Source organism: Neodiprion lecontei, chromosome 7 (genome assembly GCF_021901455.1).
Source record: "Neodiprion lecontei isolate iyNeoLeco1 chromosome 7, iyNeoLeco1.1, whole genome shotgun sequence".
In the NCBI taxonomy this organism is placed as follows: Eukaryota; Metazoa; Arthropoda; class Insecta; order Hymenoptera; family Diprionidae; genus Neodiprion; species Neodiprion lecontei.
Genome location: NC_060266.1, coordinates 23,495,397 through 23,510,056, shown reverse-complemented (window position 1 = coordinate 23,510,056; position 14,660 = coordinate 23,495,397). Strand labels below are relative to the sequence as shown.

General features: G+C 43.2%; 1 protein-coding gene across 4 annotated transcripts in view; it reads left to right on the top strand.

Annotated features, from left to right (window-relative positions):
* The window catches only part of LOC107224771 (mucin-4), a 68,927-nt gene extending 61,347 nt beyond the window's left edge, over nucleotides 1–7,580 (top strand). For 2 of the 4 annotated variants that reach the window (XM_046746193.1, XM_046746191.1), the window contains 4 exons: nucleotides 1,331–1,484; nucleotides 1,564–1,611; nucleotides 2,132–2,247; nucleotides 2,342–7,580. In XM_046746193.1, the coding sequence (XP_046602149.1) occupies nucleotides 1,331–1,484; nucleotides 1,564–1,611; nucleotides 2,132–2,247; nucleotides 2,342–6,178 (4,155 nt within the window). In that variant the 3' untranslated portion in view covers nucleotides 6,179–7,580. The remainder of the gene's footprint in view (nucleotides 1–1,330; nucleotides 1,485–1,563; nucleotides 1,612–2,131; nucleotides 2,248–2,341) is intronic. The other 2 variants (XM_046746194.1, XM_046746195.1) reach the window with 2 other exon arrangements.
* Nucleotides 7,581–14,660: the final 7,080 nt, after the last annotated feature.

Here is a 14,660-nt window from a genome sequence, read left to right as displayed (position 1 = left end):
CGCCTTCTGACCGAGTATTCGCGGCATCGCGATACAGACCGTTGCTCGATAATCGGCGAATGAAATCTCGACTTCGCCTTGGCACATTTTCAGCCTCCTCCTCCTCCTTCTTCTTCGAAATGCTAATAGTCGTTCGCACACCGAGAATCACGACGAGGATGATGATGCGGGGTTCACGGAATCACGGACTCGTCGTAAACTGACGCCATTCGCGACCTTTCAAACTCTCGGAGCTTGTACCTACCACGGATGCTTCAAGGCGCCTGAAACTCGAAATCGATTTCCTGGTGAAAATTAAACTTAATCGATTTGATAACCGTTAGAATTCAGTGAACTTTTAATTCTTGATGGGTGATAAACGGCAAGGTTGGTGACTAATTGCATCATTGGTAGCGAGTTTCGCTTAGCGGTGAAGATACTCTCCACCTGGGACCAAAGGGGGATCTCGGCCTTTCCTTTTCTGGACCTTGAGATGGCCGAGAAGAATCTGGAGCACGCTTGCCGGGCTCCTCTGCTTTGGCTCGTGTGAACGCAGCAGCTTCTTCGCGGAGAGCGTTCAAAGATGGGAGCTGAGTAGCGGGAGCGATGAACGGAGTGAGAGAGTGTGGACGACTCCTCGATCCCTCGACTCCTTATTGCGAAATCTAATCGACGACTCACATTCCTAGAGACTCAGTGAAGTCGGGTGTTTAGCTACTGCCGTCAGGAATACCGGCAGGAAAGGCGAAAGAAATGGATAACCAGAGGTTTAAAGATGGGTTGAAGAATTGAAAAAAACGATGTGACGTTCATCCTGGAATTGGTAACGTAGTGTTGATCAATAAAGAGTATTTAGAAACTGGAATCGTTTTCAAAGTATCCAGTTTTTTGGAGAGGGTTAGATTTATGTTAGGTATGTACGTGAATTCGGGGAAGCGAATCTTGGATGTCTCGTTAAAATGCGTGACACCCTCGACCCGTTATTCGCTGACAAAGGTTTCGCGTGTTTCCAGTACCTAATCCTCGTTGTAGTTTACCGAGTCACATCTGGTGGGCTGGAAGCATCAGCATTGCGCACTGTCGAGCAATCGTACGAGAGTCTGGCTTTCTGAACTGGGAAACAACCTGCGAGCGTCATTCGTTCTGCGAGGATTACCCGATCCGGCTCGTGTTTATATAACCTAGTCGAGAGCGACGGGAAGCGGTTTGATCGACTTCCTGGCTCTCTGGGACTTCCTTCCCCGAGAGGAAGGAACACTGGGAAATAATTATTCGCACGCGCTGGTGTCTCGCTTCTCGTTTCTCATCAACTGATCGTGTTTCTCCGTTTAATTCTTGTGCATTTTTACAGGGTGAGGACGATGATCAGCGAGGCAGACTGCCCGAGCTCCTGACGGAACTGGATCTGGCTAGTGTCGAGGCGTCCCAGGAGGATGTCGAGTCCTTGAAGACTGTCGTCAAGCGGCTCGCGCCCGCGAAGAATGGCGAGTACCTAATGTACCAAGGTTTGATGCCACAATCACCACGGATCTTATTACGGCCTAAGTGCCATTCGAACACCTCTTAATCGCTATCGTCTCTTAGTTTTCTTTGGCAACGAGGACTTGCTTAAGGAGTGGCTCAAGGGCGCGGGTTTGTCACTCATCATTAGTATCTTCAGCACGTGCATGATCCTTCGTTCTTATCTTATCCCTAATCCAGCATGAGCCATTAATTGTATCAGTCTCTCCCTCGTGACCGCTCAAAGAAACAGTATATCCACGCCAACGATTCATGGCTATTAGACGTTCAAAGCGTCGGGTTTAATCAGAGCGGCTTACTAATCCCTGTTGCTCAACGTTGGTATGATGTGAATTTCGTGAGGGCTAAATTGGCTCTAAATACAATCAGTAATGAGATCTTTGGGCGCGTTGTAGTTAATCCCGCACGTGTTTCAAATAACTTCCTACGTCTCTCTGCGACCCATTTGGTTTTCTCTGAAACGGTAGACACGTGGAAATGGCTACTGACCTTGCGCCAAATTTCACTCCTCTCCTTGACCTCGCATGACCGTCGCGTGATTCGGTTTGGCATCTTGTCTCGATCGTAGAATTCTTAAATTCGTCAGTACCGCTAGTAGAAAACAGAAAATAAATCTATTTAACACCTTTAGGAGTCATGGGACAACCCGGTGTTGACTTTCCCGTTCTGACCACGATTCCAGCCACGAAATTCAGCTGCCGAGGCGTCAAGGGTGGCTACTACGCGGATCCGGAAACGAACTGTCAGGTGAGCTAGGGAGATTTCCATTCAAGATAGTTCAGATCCCACAGCAATGTGATTGGGAAAGTTTTCTTATTTTCGATATTCTTCTTCTCTTAAGGTTTTTCACATCTGCGACAACGGCAGGAAGATTTCGTTCCTCTGTCCAAACGGCACGGTATTTCAACAGTCGCAGCTGATATGCGATTGGTGGTTCAAAGTGGACTGCGGTAAGTCGCCTGAACTATACGAGCAGAGCGCCGAGCAGCTAGCTGAAGATGATCGGAAACGTGCAGAGGCAAAGAAGATGAACTCGGAGTTCCACAGAGCCAGTGGTAAAAATACCGGGCAGGTTTACTACCAGACGCAGAACCAGAACATCGATTATGATGGAAGGCAGAACGGACGGACCAATCCATTCGGCCAGAATCAGGAGGCTGGAAATGAGAGTGGAGAGAAGAACTCGCAGCAAATCGGAAGAAATGGGAACCAATTTGGTCAACAGCAGCAGTCTAGAGGCAGTCAGTCCGCTCCGAGCTACAACTTTAATCAACAGGGCGATAGGAATATCGATAACCAGCAGAATGTTAGACAGAATTTCAACACTCGAACTGGTCAGGGAAAGCAAGGGGTTAATTTCCAGGACCACTTTGGTGCCACTTCAAACTCCAACGCTCCCCAAGATGAAAAGGTGAATTACAGGAATCCGAAGGCCTTTGGCGAGTCAAGGAACAACTTTAACGAATTGACGACGACCGCCAGTCCGTTCAGAGAGTACCAACAACCCGCGGAAAGCGCGGCCTTTGCCACGAGTCGAAACAACAGGTACAACAAGGCCTTCCAGTACAACCAGTTCAACAGCTTTTACTCACCAAACCAGGTCAGCAGCACCGAGGGATACAAGGACGCCTTCGGGCAGAACGGGACGCCTCAGAAAGCGCCATTTCCGACCTTTGCACCGATCTTCGTGCCCCGGACGACATCAACCACGCCAGCTCCCTATCTCGAAACTACGACTCAAAGAGCTTACGTAAACACCGATGCTTACCGGTACAACACCGCGACCCAGACGCCATATTTGAATCCTCAAACTGCGAGTCCCGGCCGCCAGCAAAGCTCGGAAACGACGGTGGAGACTTATACCCAGGGCTACACTCAGACGACCAACTTTCCCTCCACCCAGAGACCGTATGTCAATACTGACACGTACAGACTCGGCGGCAGCGGCGGGACAGCAACCGAGGCCTCGACGACGTGGTCCAGCTTTGATCAAACCACTTCCAGGCACTCCGCGGCCTTTACTACAGAAGGAACAACTCTGACCACTGAACCATTCAACTCTTACCAATCCCCGGTCACCGGGAAGAGCTTGAGCCCTTACGATACGAGCTTCACTTACAAGTACGGCAAGATCGGATCCACCATCGGACCCTACGTTCCGTTTACCAAAAACTACGCATATTCTACGACTATGTCGACGTCCACCAGCAAGCCTCCTGGGTACACGGCTACGGTACCAACTATTCCTGATCAGACGAGGACAGGAGCAGGTCACGAGATCGCTGAAACGGAGCGTGAGCACGCCATCGACATGCTGCACTCTCTTCAGGAGCTGGAAGCGACTGCGCCGACTACTGGAATGCACAACGGAACTAGAGATGGACTCAGTATTCCACCTTCTTCCGGTCCAGCTACCTTGCACACTTTGGCTTTATATTTCGCTACTGCTGGCGACAATTTTGACTCGAATGAGACTTCGACCGATACTGCGGTCAGAATAGGCGACGGGGAAGGCGAGGAAGTCGTCACTACGGAGAAATCCGCATCGGCTGAACTCCCGACGAACCTGCTCACTCAAAATACCGTCAAATCGTACTCTGACCTCTTCAATATCAACTCTGCCATCCAGGCGGTAGAAGATGTTACGACTAACACGAGGCTGGCTGAAGAAGACGACCCTGACAATGACCTCGACCTCCAGCAAAGCCAGGGACCGGTTAGCGGGACCAATCAGCGCAAAAATAACCCAAAACTTCGTGAACTCGCTCAGGTCTTTACTCACGCCCTATCCGCCTACCTCCAAGACCCCGAAACCTTCAGGAAGGTACTGACCGAAATCAGACCCACCGAACCTCCCACATCAACGGGGTCTGAGTTCACTGAGAGCACGACTGTCTACCCGACCACCCAGGACGAGTATCCATCGGCGACTAAGGAGAAGGACGAGGTACTGGACTTTTCCGACGTGACGAAGACCTCGAGAAGGAAGAAGCTGACCACTCCATACCCCGCGACTACTCAGACTCTCTTCACACCCGCTGAGACCACGTATCAAACTTTGTACACTACCCCGGGTGTGATTGACGAGTCGTTGAACGAGGCTCAGTCAAGTGACTTCCGATCCTCGAATGACGAGGCCAGAAAGGATATCGCCCAGGAGGTTAATCATGCGTTCAGATCATCCCGCAATGACGGTATTTTCAACTACAATTCCGAGGCTAGCGGACCCAGTGCTCCTGCGACTGCCGACTATGACAGCTACGTTCCAATTGGCGCGGTGGAATCGAGAAACCGATTCGGCGGTTTCCAGAACAATAGTGCGCTCACTCACTCACCGTACGGACAAGGAGTGAAGCCCGAGGGTGTGACGCCTATCGGAGATGGATACGTCCCAGAGATGACACCCGCGTCTTATGATCAAGTCCAAACGAACCTCTTCGCGGACTACGGAAACGTCGACAACTTTGTCATCACCCCGGAACCGGTCGAAGAATTCCGAACCGAGGAATCGACCACCACGAATCCCACCTCCTTCGCTTACCAAGATGACAACGAGCTTTTCACTACTACCCGAAGACCCTTTAGGATAAATTATTACGACACCACCACACGGAGTCCGAGGCACAACGACGAGTCGCTGGCCACCGCTGGCAGTGCCTACTCCACGTACAGCAACAGCTTCAACGATCTTTGGAGCGGGGAAAAATCCCCGGAGCCTCAACTGACCACCACCACAACGGACTATCCGAGTGCCGGAACGACTCTACAGACTGAAAACGGTCCGCAGAAGTATACTCAGCAGCCGTCGACGACTCACTGGACCGCTTCGCCGACCGTTACGAGGCTCTGGGAAACGACCGTCTTCTTCGACCCGAAACGAATCAACCAAGGACTGACGGGCTTAGGTGAAGACGCCGTCTTCGGCACGACGACGCCGACTCCAAGTCAGGAAACTCTGGCCACCGACTCTTCCCAGTGGCGATGGTCTCAAAGTGAAAATGATTCGCCAACGGCATTCACCCTGCTACCGACGACCTACTCGGAGAACACAGCGACGCCGTCGCCGAGCTACACGACACATTCAAGCATTGTAACGACCATCACGTCGTCAGTGAGTTCGGCAACGAGTCCAAGCCTCAGTGTCAGCGCCCTCAACGTTACCGAAAACGAGGTGATCAGAGCCCAAGAAATTTTCGGGGCCCTTAATTCGACCAGCTCGAGTAGGTTGATGAGGGTGATGAAACAGGCTGACAACAACTCCACCGTTCGACAGCTCGTGCTGCTTCTCATCAGCCACTGCAAAGGACCCATGAACAAGACCATGGAGCAGGAGAGGCAGCAGCTACTCGACGCGCTCCTCAGGACTCCCGTAAATGACTTCAGTTCCCAGGAGTCCCGCGACATCGTGAACGGCATCAGCAACCTTCGCCTCTCAACCGGAAGTGGCGATCTCCAAATAGTCGACACCACGACGCCAGTTTCCGTCACAACTTTCCGCTCCAGAATGAGCCGGAAGTTCAGGCCCACCACCGATCCTCCGGCCCCGATCGTTAGATCGGACGACACCGATCCGTCCGAGGCGGACAATTCACTGTCTATAGAAGCAGAATCGCCCGCTGATAATCGAGCCCTTGAACTTCTACGCTCGCTTTACACCATAGCTGCTAAGTGGGGTTGAGCCGTCACCTGATCGGATACGTTATATATTGAGGCATTAAATCACAATCGGTTGTAACGTAGTCGATTTAACAAAAAGTGGGAAGAACTGTCGACAGAGATTTGGAAAAATTTCACACTTTTATACGAAGAATATTTTTTTCTATTTTTTTTTTTTTTTTCTATTTTATTCTTACACAAAAAATCTTCTCTGGAAAACAGCTTTTTAGACAGGCATAATCCATTTTCGATTGAGACACTTCGTCATTCCGCTCATTTTTATCATGCTTTTCGCTCATATTATACACGTATAATGACGGCTAAGGAGTCTCTTATGAACATGTGCATCATACAAATAGGTGTACATATTGTACGAGTCGAGTGAAAGTAATGATTCGGGCAGATGGAAAAAGAGGAATAAAAATCTAGGGTAACGCATAATTAATAACTCTCTGTGACACAATGCACAATATTTTTATTCATGCATGTTATATAATACAATACATACACATTTATAAGGAGGACAGAAGTGGGTCAATAGCGTCGCTCAGTTCGATGCGAGTAAATATAAACCGAATCAAAAGTATAGTATAAATAAATAATATACACGTACGTTTGGCCAACATTCGCAAAGTACTTGTAAAAGTTACTACGTAAGTATCGAAGTATAATAACGAAGTTTCAAAGCCGTTTGAATTTGTTCATATTGGATTTTACTTTACTTTCATCGTCAATTAATTTTCTTTGCCATCGGTAGCCAGAAACACGTTCCGCGTTCTGTCGTTAAAGACAAATAGTACCAATGAAAAGCGCTCGATGATCAATCAAATCGCGCTGTTCGCTTTCCCCAGAGTGTGAATATGATTCTTTAATTGCAAACGACGCGATATGTGTAATTGAAGGTATGTAAGCAATCATTGCATACGTACTGAAATAGGGTTCTATACATGCATAGGTTATTCATTTAAATTTAAATATATATAAATTTAAAAAGAATAAGAATATACAATAAGGAGGACGAGGAAATTTCTTCGTTAATATTTATAAATACGTATAATAATACTGAATGCATAAATTATCCAATTTGTCAACAGCATTCTAATTATTTCCCAGATTCAATCATCATATGCATGAATTTTTCAGAGAATCATATGTATGATACACGTAATTATTTTACTTTGAGAAGAAATCAGATTTTCAAATTTCGCACTATCGACAGTCTCATTGAAGATGCATTTGTTGTTATTTTCGTTTCAAAAACTTCTGATTTTCATATGGGAAAAAAAAGAATGAAAAAAAATTGAGAACAAATTTTGTAACAATTGGCGGTTAATTAATAACGTATGGAAATTTGGAAGAAAGATGGAAAAAACATAAATTGATGCAATGTATACACACCTACGGAAGTATGCGAACTGTAGCAGGAGAACGTGAGAACGACGAAGTAAACCGAGACAAAAGTTGAGTGGAAAAAAAACTTTCGAAATTTTATAATAACAGTTTCGCTTTTTAATTGTGATGAACACCGAGCGAACAACTTGACACGAATTACTAAATTCATATTTCAATTCAACCGTTTCCAACGTTATACTGCAGACTTTTTATCTCTGAAATGGCAATATGAAATACTGAGAATCGGACGATTCTATTAGGTAATATATAATCTAGGTACGCATCAAGTATTTATTTCAATTCGTAATATGTCATGGTATATTATATAGCGTAATATTTACCTATACATGAGTCCTAGCGAATTAATACCATTAAAATAGTATTTTAGAAAATACGATCGGTGTTGGTATAATTCTTAAACACAAGTTTTGAATTTTTGTTGTTTTTTTTTTCGATAATTTCGACGAGGGAAACAAAATTATAGAATTCTAATTGCGTGCTTATATACTGAGGTTATATAAGTATAGTATGTAATCATGTAGACAGCACATACCTATATATGTATATACGGCATGTATGTGCTGAAAGAAATCTCAAGTATAACGTACTACACAAAAACACGAAGATGAGAATAGCTAAGCAGAAAAATATATATATATATATACATATATATGTACCCTACATATACGTATATACCGAAATTATGTAAAATATGTTTGTACAGAATGTGAATACAAAAGAAACGAGGGTTTTGTTAATAACTTACTCCGCCTTTCCTTTCCCATGCACGCGTTAATACATAGTTGATAATTTCCACACGCATGCCCGTACACTTTACATTGTATACAAACATATTTGTATATATTATACATATGGTTACTTAAAAAAAATTCATCCAGATTATACAACGAGGTGAAAACGAAAAATAATTCACTTGTGTTCCAGTTCATCCAGGCCATGTGCAATATATTTATGAGGTATACGCAAGGTAATTGGATTAACATATATATATATACCTATTAAAAAATATGCAGTTTAATCTGAGGGTGAAATTATTTTGTAATTTAGATGTTACCCGTAAAATACGGTGCCGGTTAAGTGCCCTGAAATGGACAATCAAATTGAGAGACTTGATTCGAGGACTCGTTTGAATCGACAATAGAAATAGAATGGAAAAAAGAAGATCAACTTCAGATTATTTCAGTAGGTACTTCTCAGTTTTCAATGAATTTTACTGTTCTCAATATAATTTCAAAGATTGTTATTTATTTTTTGATAATTTGTTGTTTTTTTTTTTTTCGTAAAATTTAAGACACAAATGTAGAAAAATTTATACTTTTATTTCGTTTTTCACCCTGTGAAAGCAACGAGTATGGGAAACATGCGAAAGCGAAGAAGTATACGTTTCAGTGTAAGGAAAAACCGTTCGAAAAAAAATGTCTGTTTTCTTCACCATCGGTATTTTCCCAATTTGTCGACATTCGATTTTTGCGTGTTTCAGCGAATTTTGATATTCGCGATAAGGTGAGCGGTAAATTAACAAGAATCACAGCCCGCCGCAGGCAAATTTTCCTACTTTTTGATCAATTGTATAAAGTCACGCCAGAGTGGATCGTAAATTAAGACGCTTTTCAACCTGGCGTAAAATTTACGACAATTCGAACGAGCGAAGGAGGATAAGTATGCCTTTACATCCTCGACGTGCTGCAGTTCGAAATCCTTCTGCGTTTAATCTTGAAGTTTGCGGATTTCCCGGTAATTTGAAAAGGGGAATGGTAACGAGAGCAGAAGAGAAAAAATTGCATTTAAAAAACCAATTTGATGTGATTTCCGTACGAATCATAATGTGAATATTAATCCGTCAGTAGTAAAACGCATTTTGACTATAACGAAGTCCGAAATAATCACAAGCAAAACAGTATATTTTTTATTCGTCGAAGATCGAATAAAATTGTTAGTCATAAAACAAAGTTATCCAGATTTTTATCCATTGATAACTTGAACCATTCAACTATCATTGAAACATATCAGGCAAATTGTTTATTGTGTGTAAAAACTTGAGCTCCAATTTTCAGAGGGGACTCAAATTCCAATAAATTGCTTTGGTAGTGTGCGAATTCGAATCACTTCCGGAAAGTTACAAGCACGATAGAAATCTCGCGAGCTCTGAGGGTCGAGGGTTAATTTACTAGCATTTCGGGCCATCCCAAGAGGGTGCTAATTAAATATTAATTAACGGCGTGACCCTCGGCGTGAATAATTCCGATCCTTAAATTGGCGGTAGTTGTAATACCCTGAAGGATTTATGTATCCCCACGTCAAAGACGCAGCGGCCGAAGTTTAAATCACTTTTGTGACCTTTTCGAAACGCGTCTGAATTCGTCTTGAGAGATCGATGACGGGTATGATTGCATATCAAATTTACAGTCCCTAAAACTCTGTTCCCTTTCACCGTTCGTAAAACATCCCGAATCGGACAAACAAACTCCCGACAAACGGATCCGGAAAATAGATTCGCGAAAGAACAACCGAAGGAGAAAAAGGGATCGAGTCTAAGGAACGGATTCGCGGAAAGCGAATTTTTGGATCAATGGTAATGAAAATCCTCTTTTCTTTTGAGATTTGCAAATTCTACTCGGACCCTTGCGACATGGGAAAGACGAGAGTAAGAAAGCCAAAAAATCAAAAAATTTTAAATCGTGTTTCTTTCCTCCTGAGATTAAAATAAATAAGCCGCAGTTCGCTGTCAATTATTCAGTTTGTTTTTCACTAGATGGGATGGATCACTTGGCGCATAAAATTATGCCTGGTAGCTTGCGTTGATCGCGATGCATCTGCGGTGTAGGAATGCTATTTTGCAAGAGGCACTTCGCCTTGGGGCTTCTTGTTAGGTGTTGTGCGGTTTTTCACTCCACGGTTGGTCGCGACTAAGCCGAGATCGTCTCACCTCGGAATCAAGAGAGCTGGATGGAATGGATTTAGCTCCGTCCATTGGATCGTTTTCCTCGAGTCTTGCGGAACCGAGGGGAATTTGTTTGAACATTCTTCTTTCGGGGTGGTGGATTGAATCCGAGAACAACGCGTTTCGCAATGTTTATCGCGATGGTGGTCGACGTCAAATGCACAGCTTCGGGCGGAACGCCGTGCGAATGACGTGGAGGATAATTATTTAACGGATAGGCGTTAATTACCGTCAAGTACGCGTCAAGCAACGAGCAGATGCTAGTCAGCTGGTTCATGCCGCTGTTGCCGCAGTGGATTTGAACCGTTTTCCATCCCACGAAGAATTAATTAGATTCGGTAATTGACAGACAGCTGTCCAATTATCGTTTTGATCGGTGTAAATGTCCGTGTCTTGATTCGGGTTATACATGCACTCGATTGATCATTCATAATCATTATATTGTTATTTACTCGTCGGATTTTAATTTTTACAAGACCAGAGCGAAGGGTATTGACAACCTTGTTTCACCCTAAGTGTTTTTTTCCATTCCATTTTTCTATCTTAATTTCCCGTTTCTCTGTCTGCGGAAAAAAAAGAAAGTTATTCTAATCACCCCGAAAATGAAAAATTGAGTTTTAACTACATCTCCATGTTTTGAAGTTTGGAGAATTGCCTCAAAAAATTTTCAGATTTGATCTCAATCGACGCGGCTTTTTCAAATTTAGAACTGATTAGATTTTGGTTTTGATTCGTTCAGTGCTTTTTCAATTATTGAAATAACCAACTTCCAAAAAACAAAATAAGTATGATGATATCTGGAGAATGAATGTATGGATTTGAATGAAAATTGGTAACGTGATGTTTTTTGGGTAGCTAATCATAAATGTAAGATCAGATTTGCAAAATTTAAATTTCACGTATTCAATGAGCTGAAAAAAAAAAAAATTAAAAACGTTTGGATTTTGATGAAAATTGCTACTCGTCTGTTTGTCGGATGGCTGATATAGAATCTGAAATTGCGAAATCTGAAAATGGCGATCCAATATGGTGGATAATAATGTAAAATTATTTCGATTATGCTAGAAATCCTAGGCGGAGGATTTTTGGATCACCGATCACGAATCCAAAGTCAGAATTTTAAAATCTGTAATGATGGATCCATTATACAGGTTCAAAATAAAGAAAATCGTCATGTTTTCATGTAATATGGTATCCGAGGGCTTTAAAATCGTTAATGACAAATCTGACTTTATAGTTCAAAATTCGACTAGGATGTTATTCTTTTTTTTTCCCTACAAACTTGGAGCCTTCGGTGTGAAAACTAAAAGTTCGAGGACTGGCTGAAAGCCAATCTAAAGCCACTTGTTTCGGTTTTTTTTTTGTTTTTTTTTTTTGTTTTATTGCAGAAACATGTAAATTTTTAATGAATTTCTTATCACCCAGATCGGTATTTCAGCGTTGTAAATATTTTTGATAAAAAATATTATGTTCGTTTAAGTAACGAGCCGCCGTCGCTCTAACGCATTAGAACGACCTCCAAAGCAGTGTTCAGAGCCATTAATTACACGGTGTAATTAGTTACATTTTAATTGCTAACTATAAATGTAATCAGTATCGAATTTCTTTTCAACTACAAATTACAATTGTAATTAGTATCCAAATTTCGTTCCAATTGCAAAATACGATTATGATAATAAATTTTCAATTAGCTAATTGCAAGTTTGCCTAACGCTGCACCAAACAGCAAACCGAGAAGTCAGTTTTAGACTTTTTGGCATCCGGATCCTGAATGATTGGCTGGAAGCGGATTTGTACCGGAGTAACGAGCTACCTCGTTACCGTTTTTGAAAAACGCGGACTGAATGAAGATGTAATCCGACTAGCCTTACAGCTCGGGCTTATACCGACTCTGTGCAAATATTTGCCGAGTTCGAGATCGTGTATCCGCGTGGGTGATAAGGTGGATGCCTAGGCATAAAGGCAGACAGGCGGACAGGCAAAGCAAGCGGTAGTTATCGAGCAAAGCAAGCCGCTCGGGAATCTATCAAAGGATTCCACAGTTGGTGGAGAAAGTTCAGATGATTTTTTTTGCATTATCACAATAAGCGGAATTGAGAGGATCGTGTTTGTTCGAAAGCCTGAATTGCCGGATCGTTAATGCGGGCACATTACAGTTTTTTTTTTTTTTTTTTTTTTTTTTTTTTTTTTTTTTTTTTTTTTTTTTTTTTTTTTTTTTTTTGTACTATACAAATATATGCAACCATCAAGCTGAATAACAGACAAAAAATTGTGCGATTACCCGTAATCGACTTTCGATTTTTGCACATGAATTTGGTCGAGCCTAAGCTTGCATAAATACCGCGTCGTTCATTATCCTCGGTTAGCATTTCAAACTAGCTGTGTATTGGCCGTATATAATTAAGGGTACGATACATGTAATAAACGTGTATTCTCTCACGCTTTGAAATAGTAATGATCAGTTACTGCCTAATTATACCGGAATATTACAATCGCGGAAGAACTTTTTATAACCAGACGGTGCATGCAAGTATAAGTACTTCAAGACTCTTCGATCGGATCGATTCACCGCGTATTCCTTATGTACCTACATTTTATTGCCTGCTATCTCGGTGTGTGATTTACGTAATGCCGTTTCAGCGCGAGAGAAAGAAAAAATGAAAATAAAATTAGAAAAATAAACACGACTTAATGTAACCAAAAAACTAATTGAAGCTAAAATTGCGATTAATGAGTCGTAGAACGACGACTTAGTTTGTACCTGCAGAAATTCAAACCTACTTAATACCTGCTTCCTCTCTCAGGAAATTATGATCCACCTGGTATTACGCTTGAGAATCATTAAATCGTCGTTAGACGCGGTTGACACTCCGAAGCTCAATTACACAAAAGCAACCCGTCAAGTATCACCCGAGGCTTTTTGCCGTTTGAACGAAGTTGGCAGTTACGTGCAATGTTACTAAACTCGCCCACGGGAAGTAATCAATTTCAATCAAGGCAACACGCGGCGTCTCCGAGGAGAACTTGCCACGAATTTTGCGTCAGTCAAGTTGGCCGAAAATTGGTAACGACGAACAAGTTAAAGACCCTCACTTGTCGGCCCAACATATTTATCAACATTTCTGGGAATGGGAGTTCTTGACGAGATGGTGGAAGCTCAAATTACTGTTCGCAGAAGAGCTAGATGAGAATACAAGGTAATTGGACACAGTCGGATGCGGCGTTGAATTTCTTTCTGTAAAAGCCAACCTGGAACGCGACCGCAGGAGTTTATTGTTCATTGCTGAGTAGCTTCTGGGATAGAGATATCTTCATTTGATTGGTGATTACAGACCAGAGAGGCTGTTTGAAAGTTTTGAAACCTCAGAGGCCGAGGAGTTTTTCGAGATTTTGCGGTCACCACCTCGAATCCATCCTCCCCTCGTCGCGGTCTCTCCGATTCCAAAGCCTAGATCCATTGGAAAGGGTTTCGATGGATCTGGCACCTTCAAAACCCGCGGCCATTGCTCATCTCACGACCGCATCGAGTTACAAATCCTCCGCGATCAGTTTGCATTCGTGAAAAGTGCGAAACCAGATGAACTCCGGTCGACCCTGATGACCTTGATAGTGAACAGCCTTTGCAAAGACCGGGACCAACCGGTTTTCAGTACGGTCAAGTGCCGCTACACCGGAGCTAGAGATCTCGGTGGGTTCAATCGGAAAGAAAAGTTGATCAGTAATCAAACGAAAAAATATTACCAGAATCGGTTGCATGTCAACGGATGAACGTTTAGCACACATTCGAGTCCAATTACAACGGCAGTTGATTTTCTCATCGAGATGCGTTCGATCGGTTGGATGCAACGCGACGAGGAGCTGAGGACGAGCAAGATGCGCCAGAATTCTCGTCACTGAGGTATTCCTTAATATGGTACAAAGTCGCCGCTTCTCTTGACCGCGTTTCGTTGATGAACGCGTCATCCCAGCCTCGATCGACTTCTGATTGAATGATCATTGTCTCCTAATTAACGCGAGGAATTTCGCGGCGATGAGAATTCAAGCTGCGGATTATTGTAGAATCGGCGAAGGACGAAATCTCCGACGGCAGTCTCCGACCCTGATAGCTGAGGGTAAGATTCAACCAAACAATGCTCAGAAATTTATGATA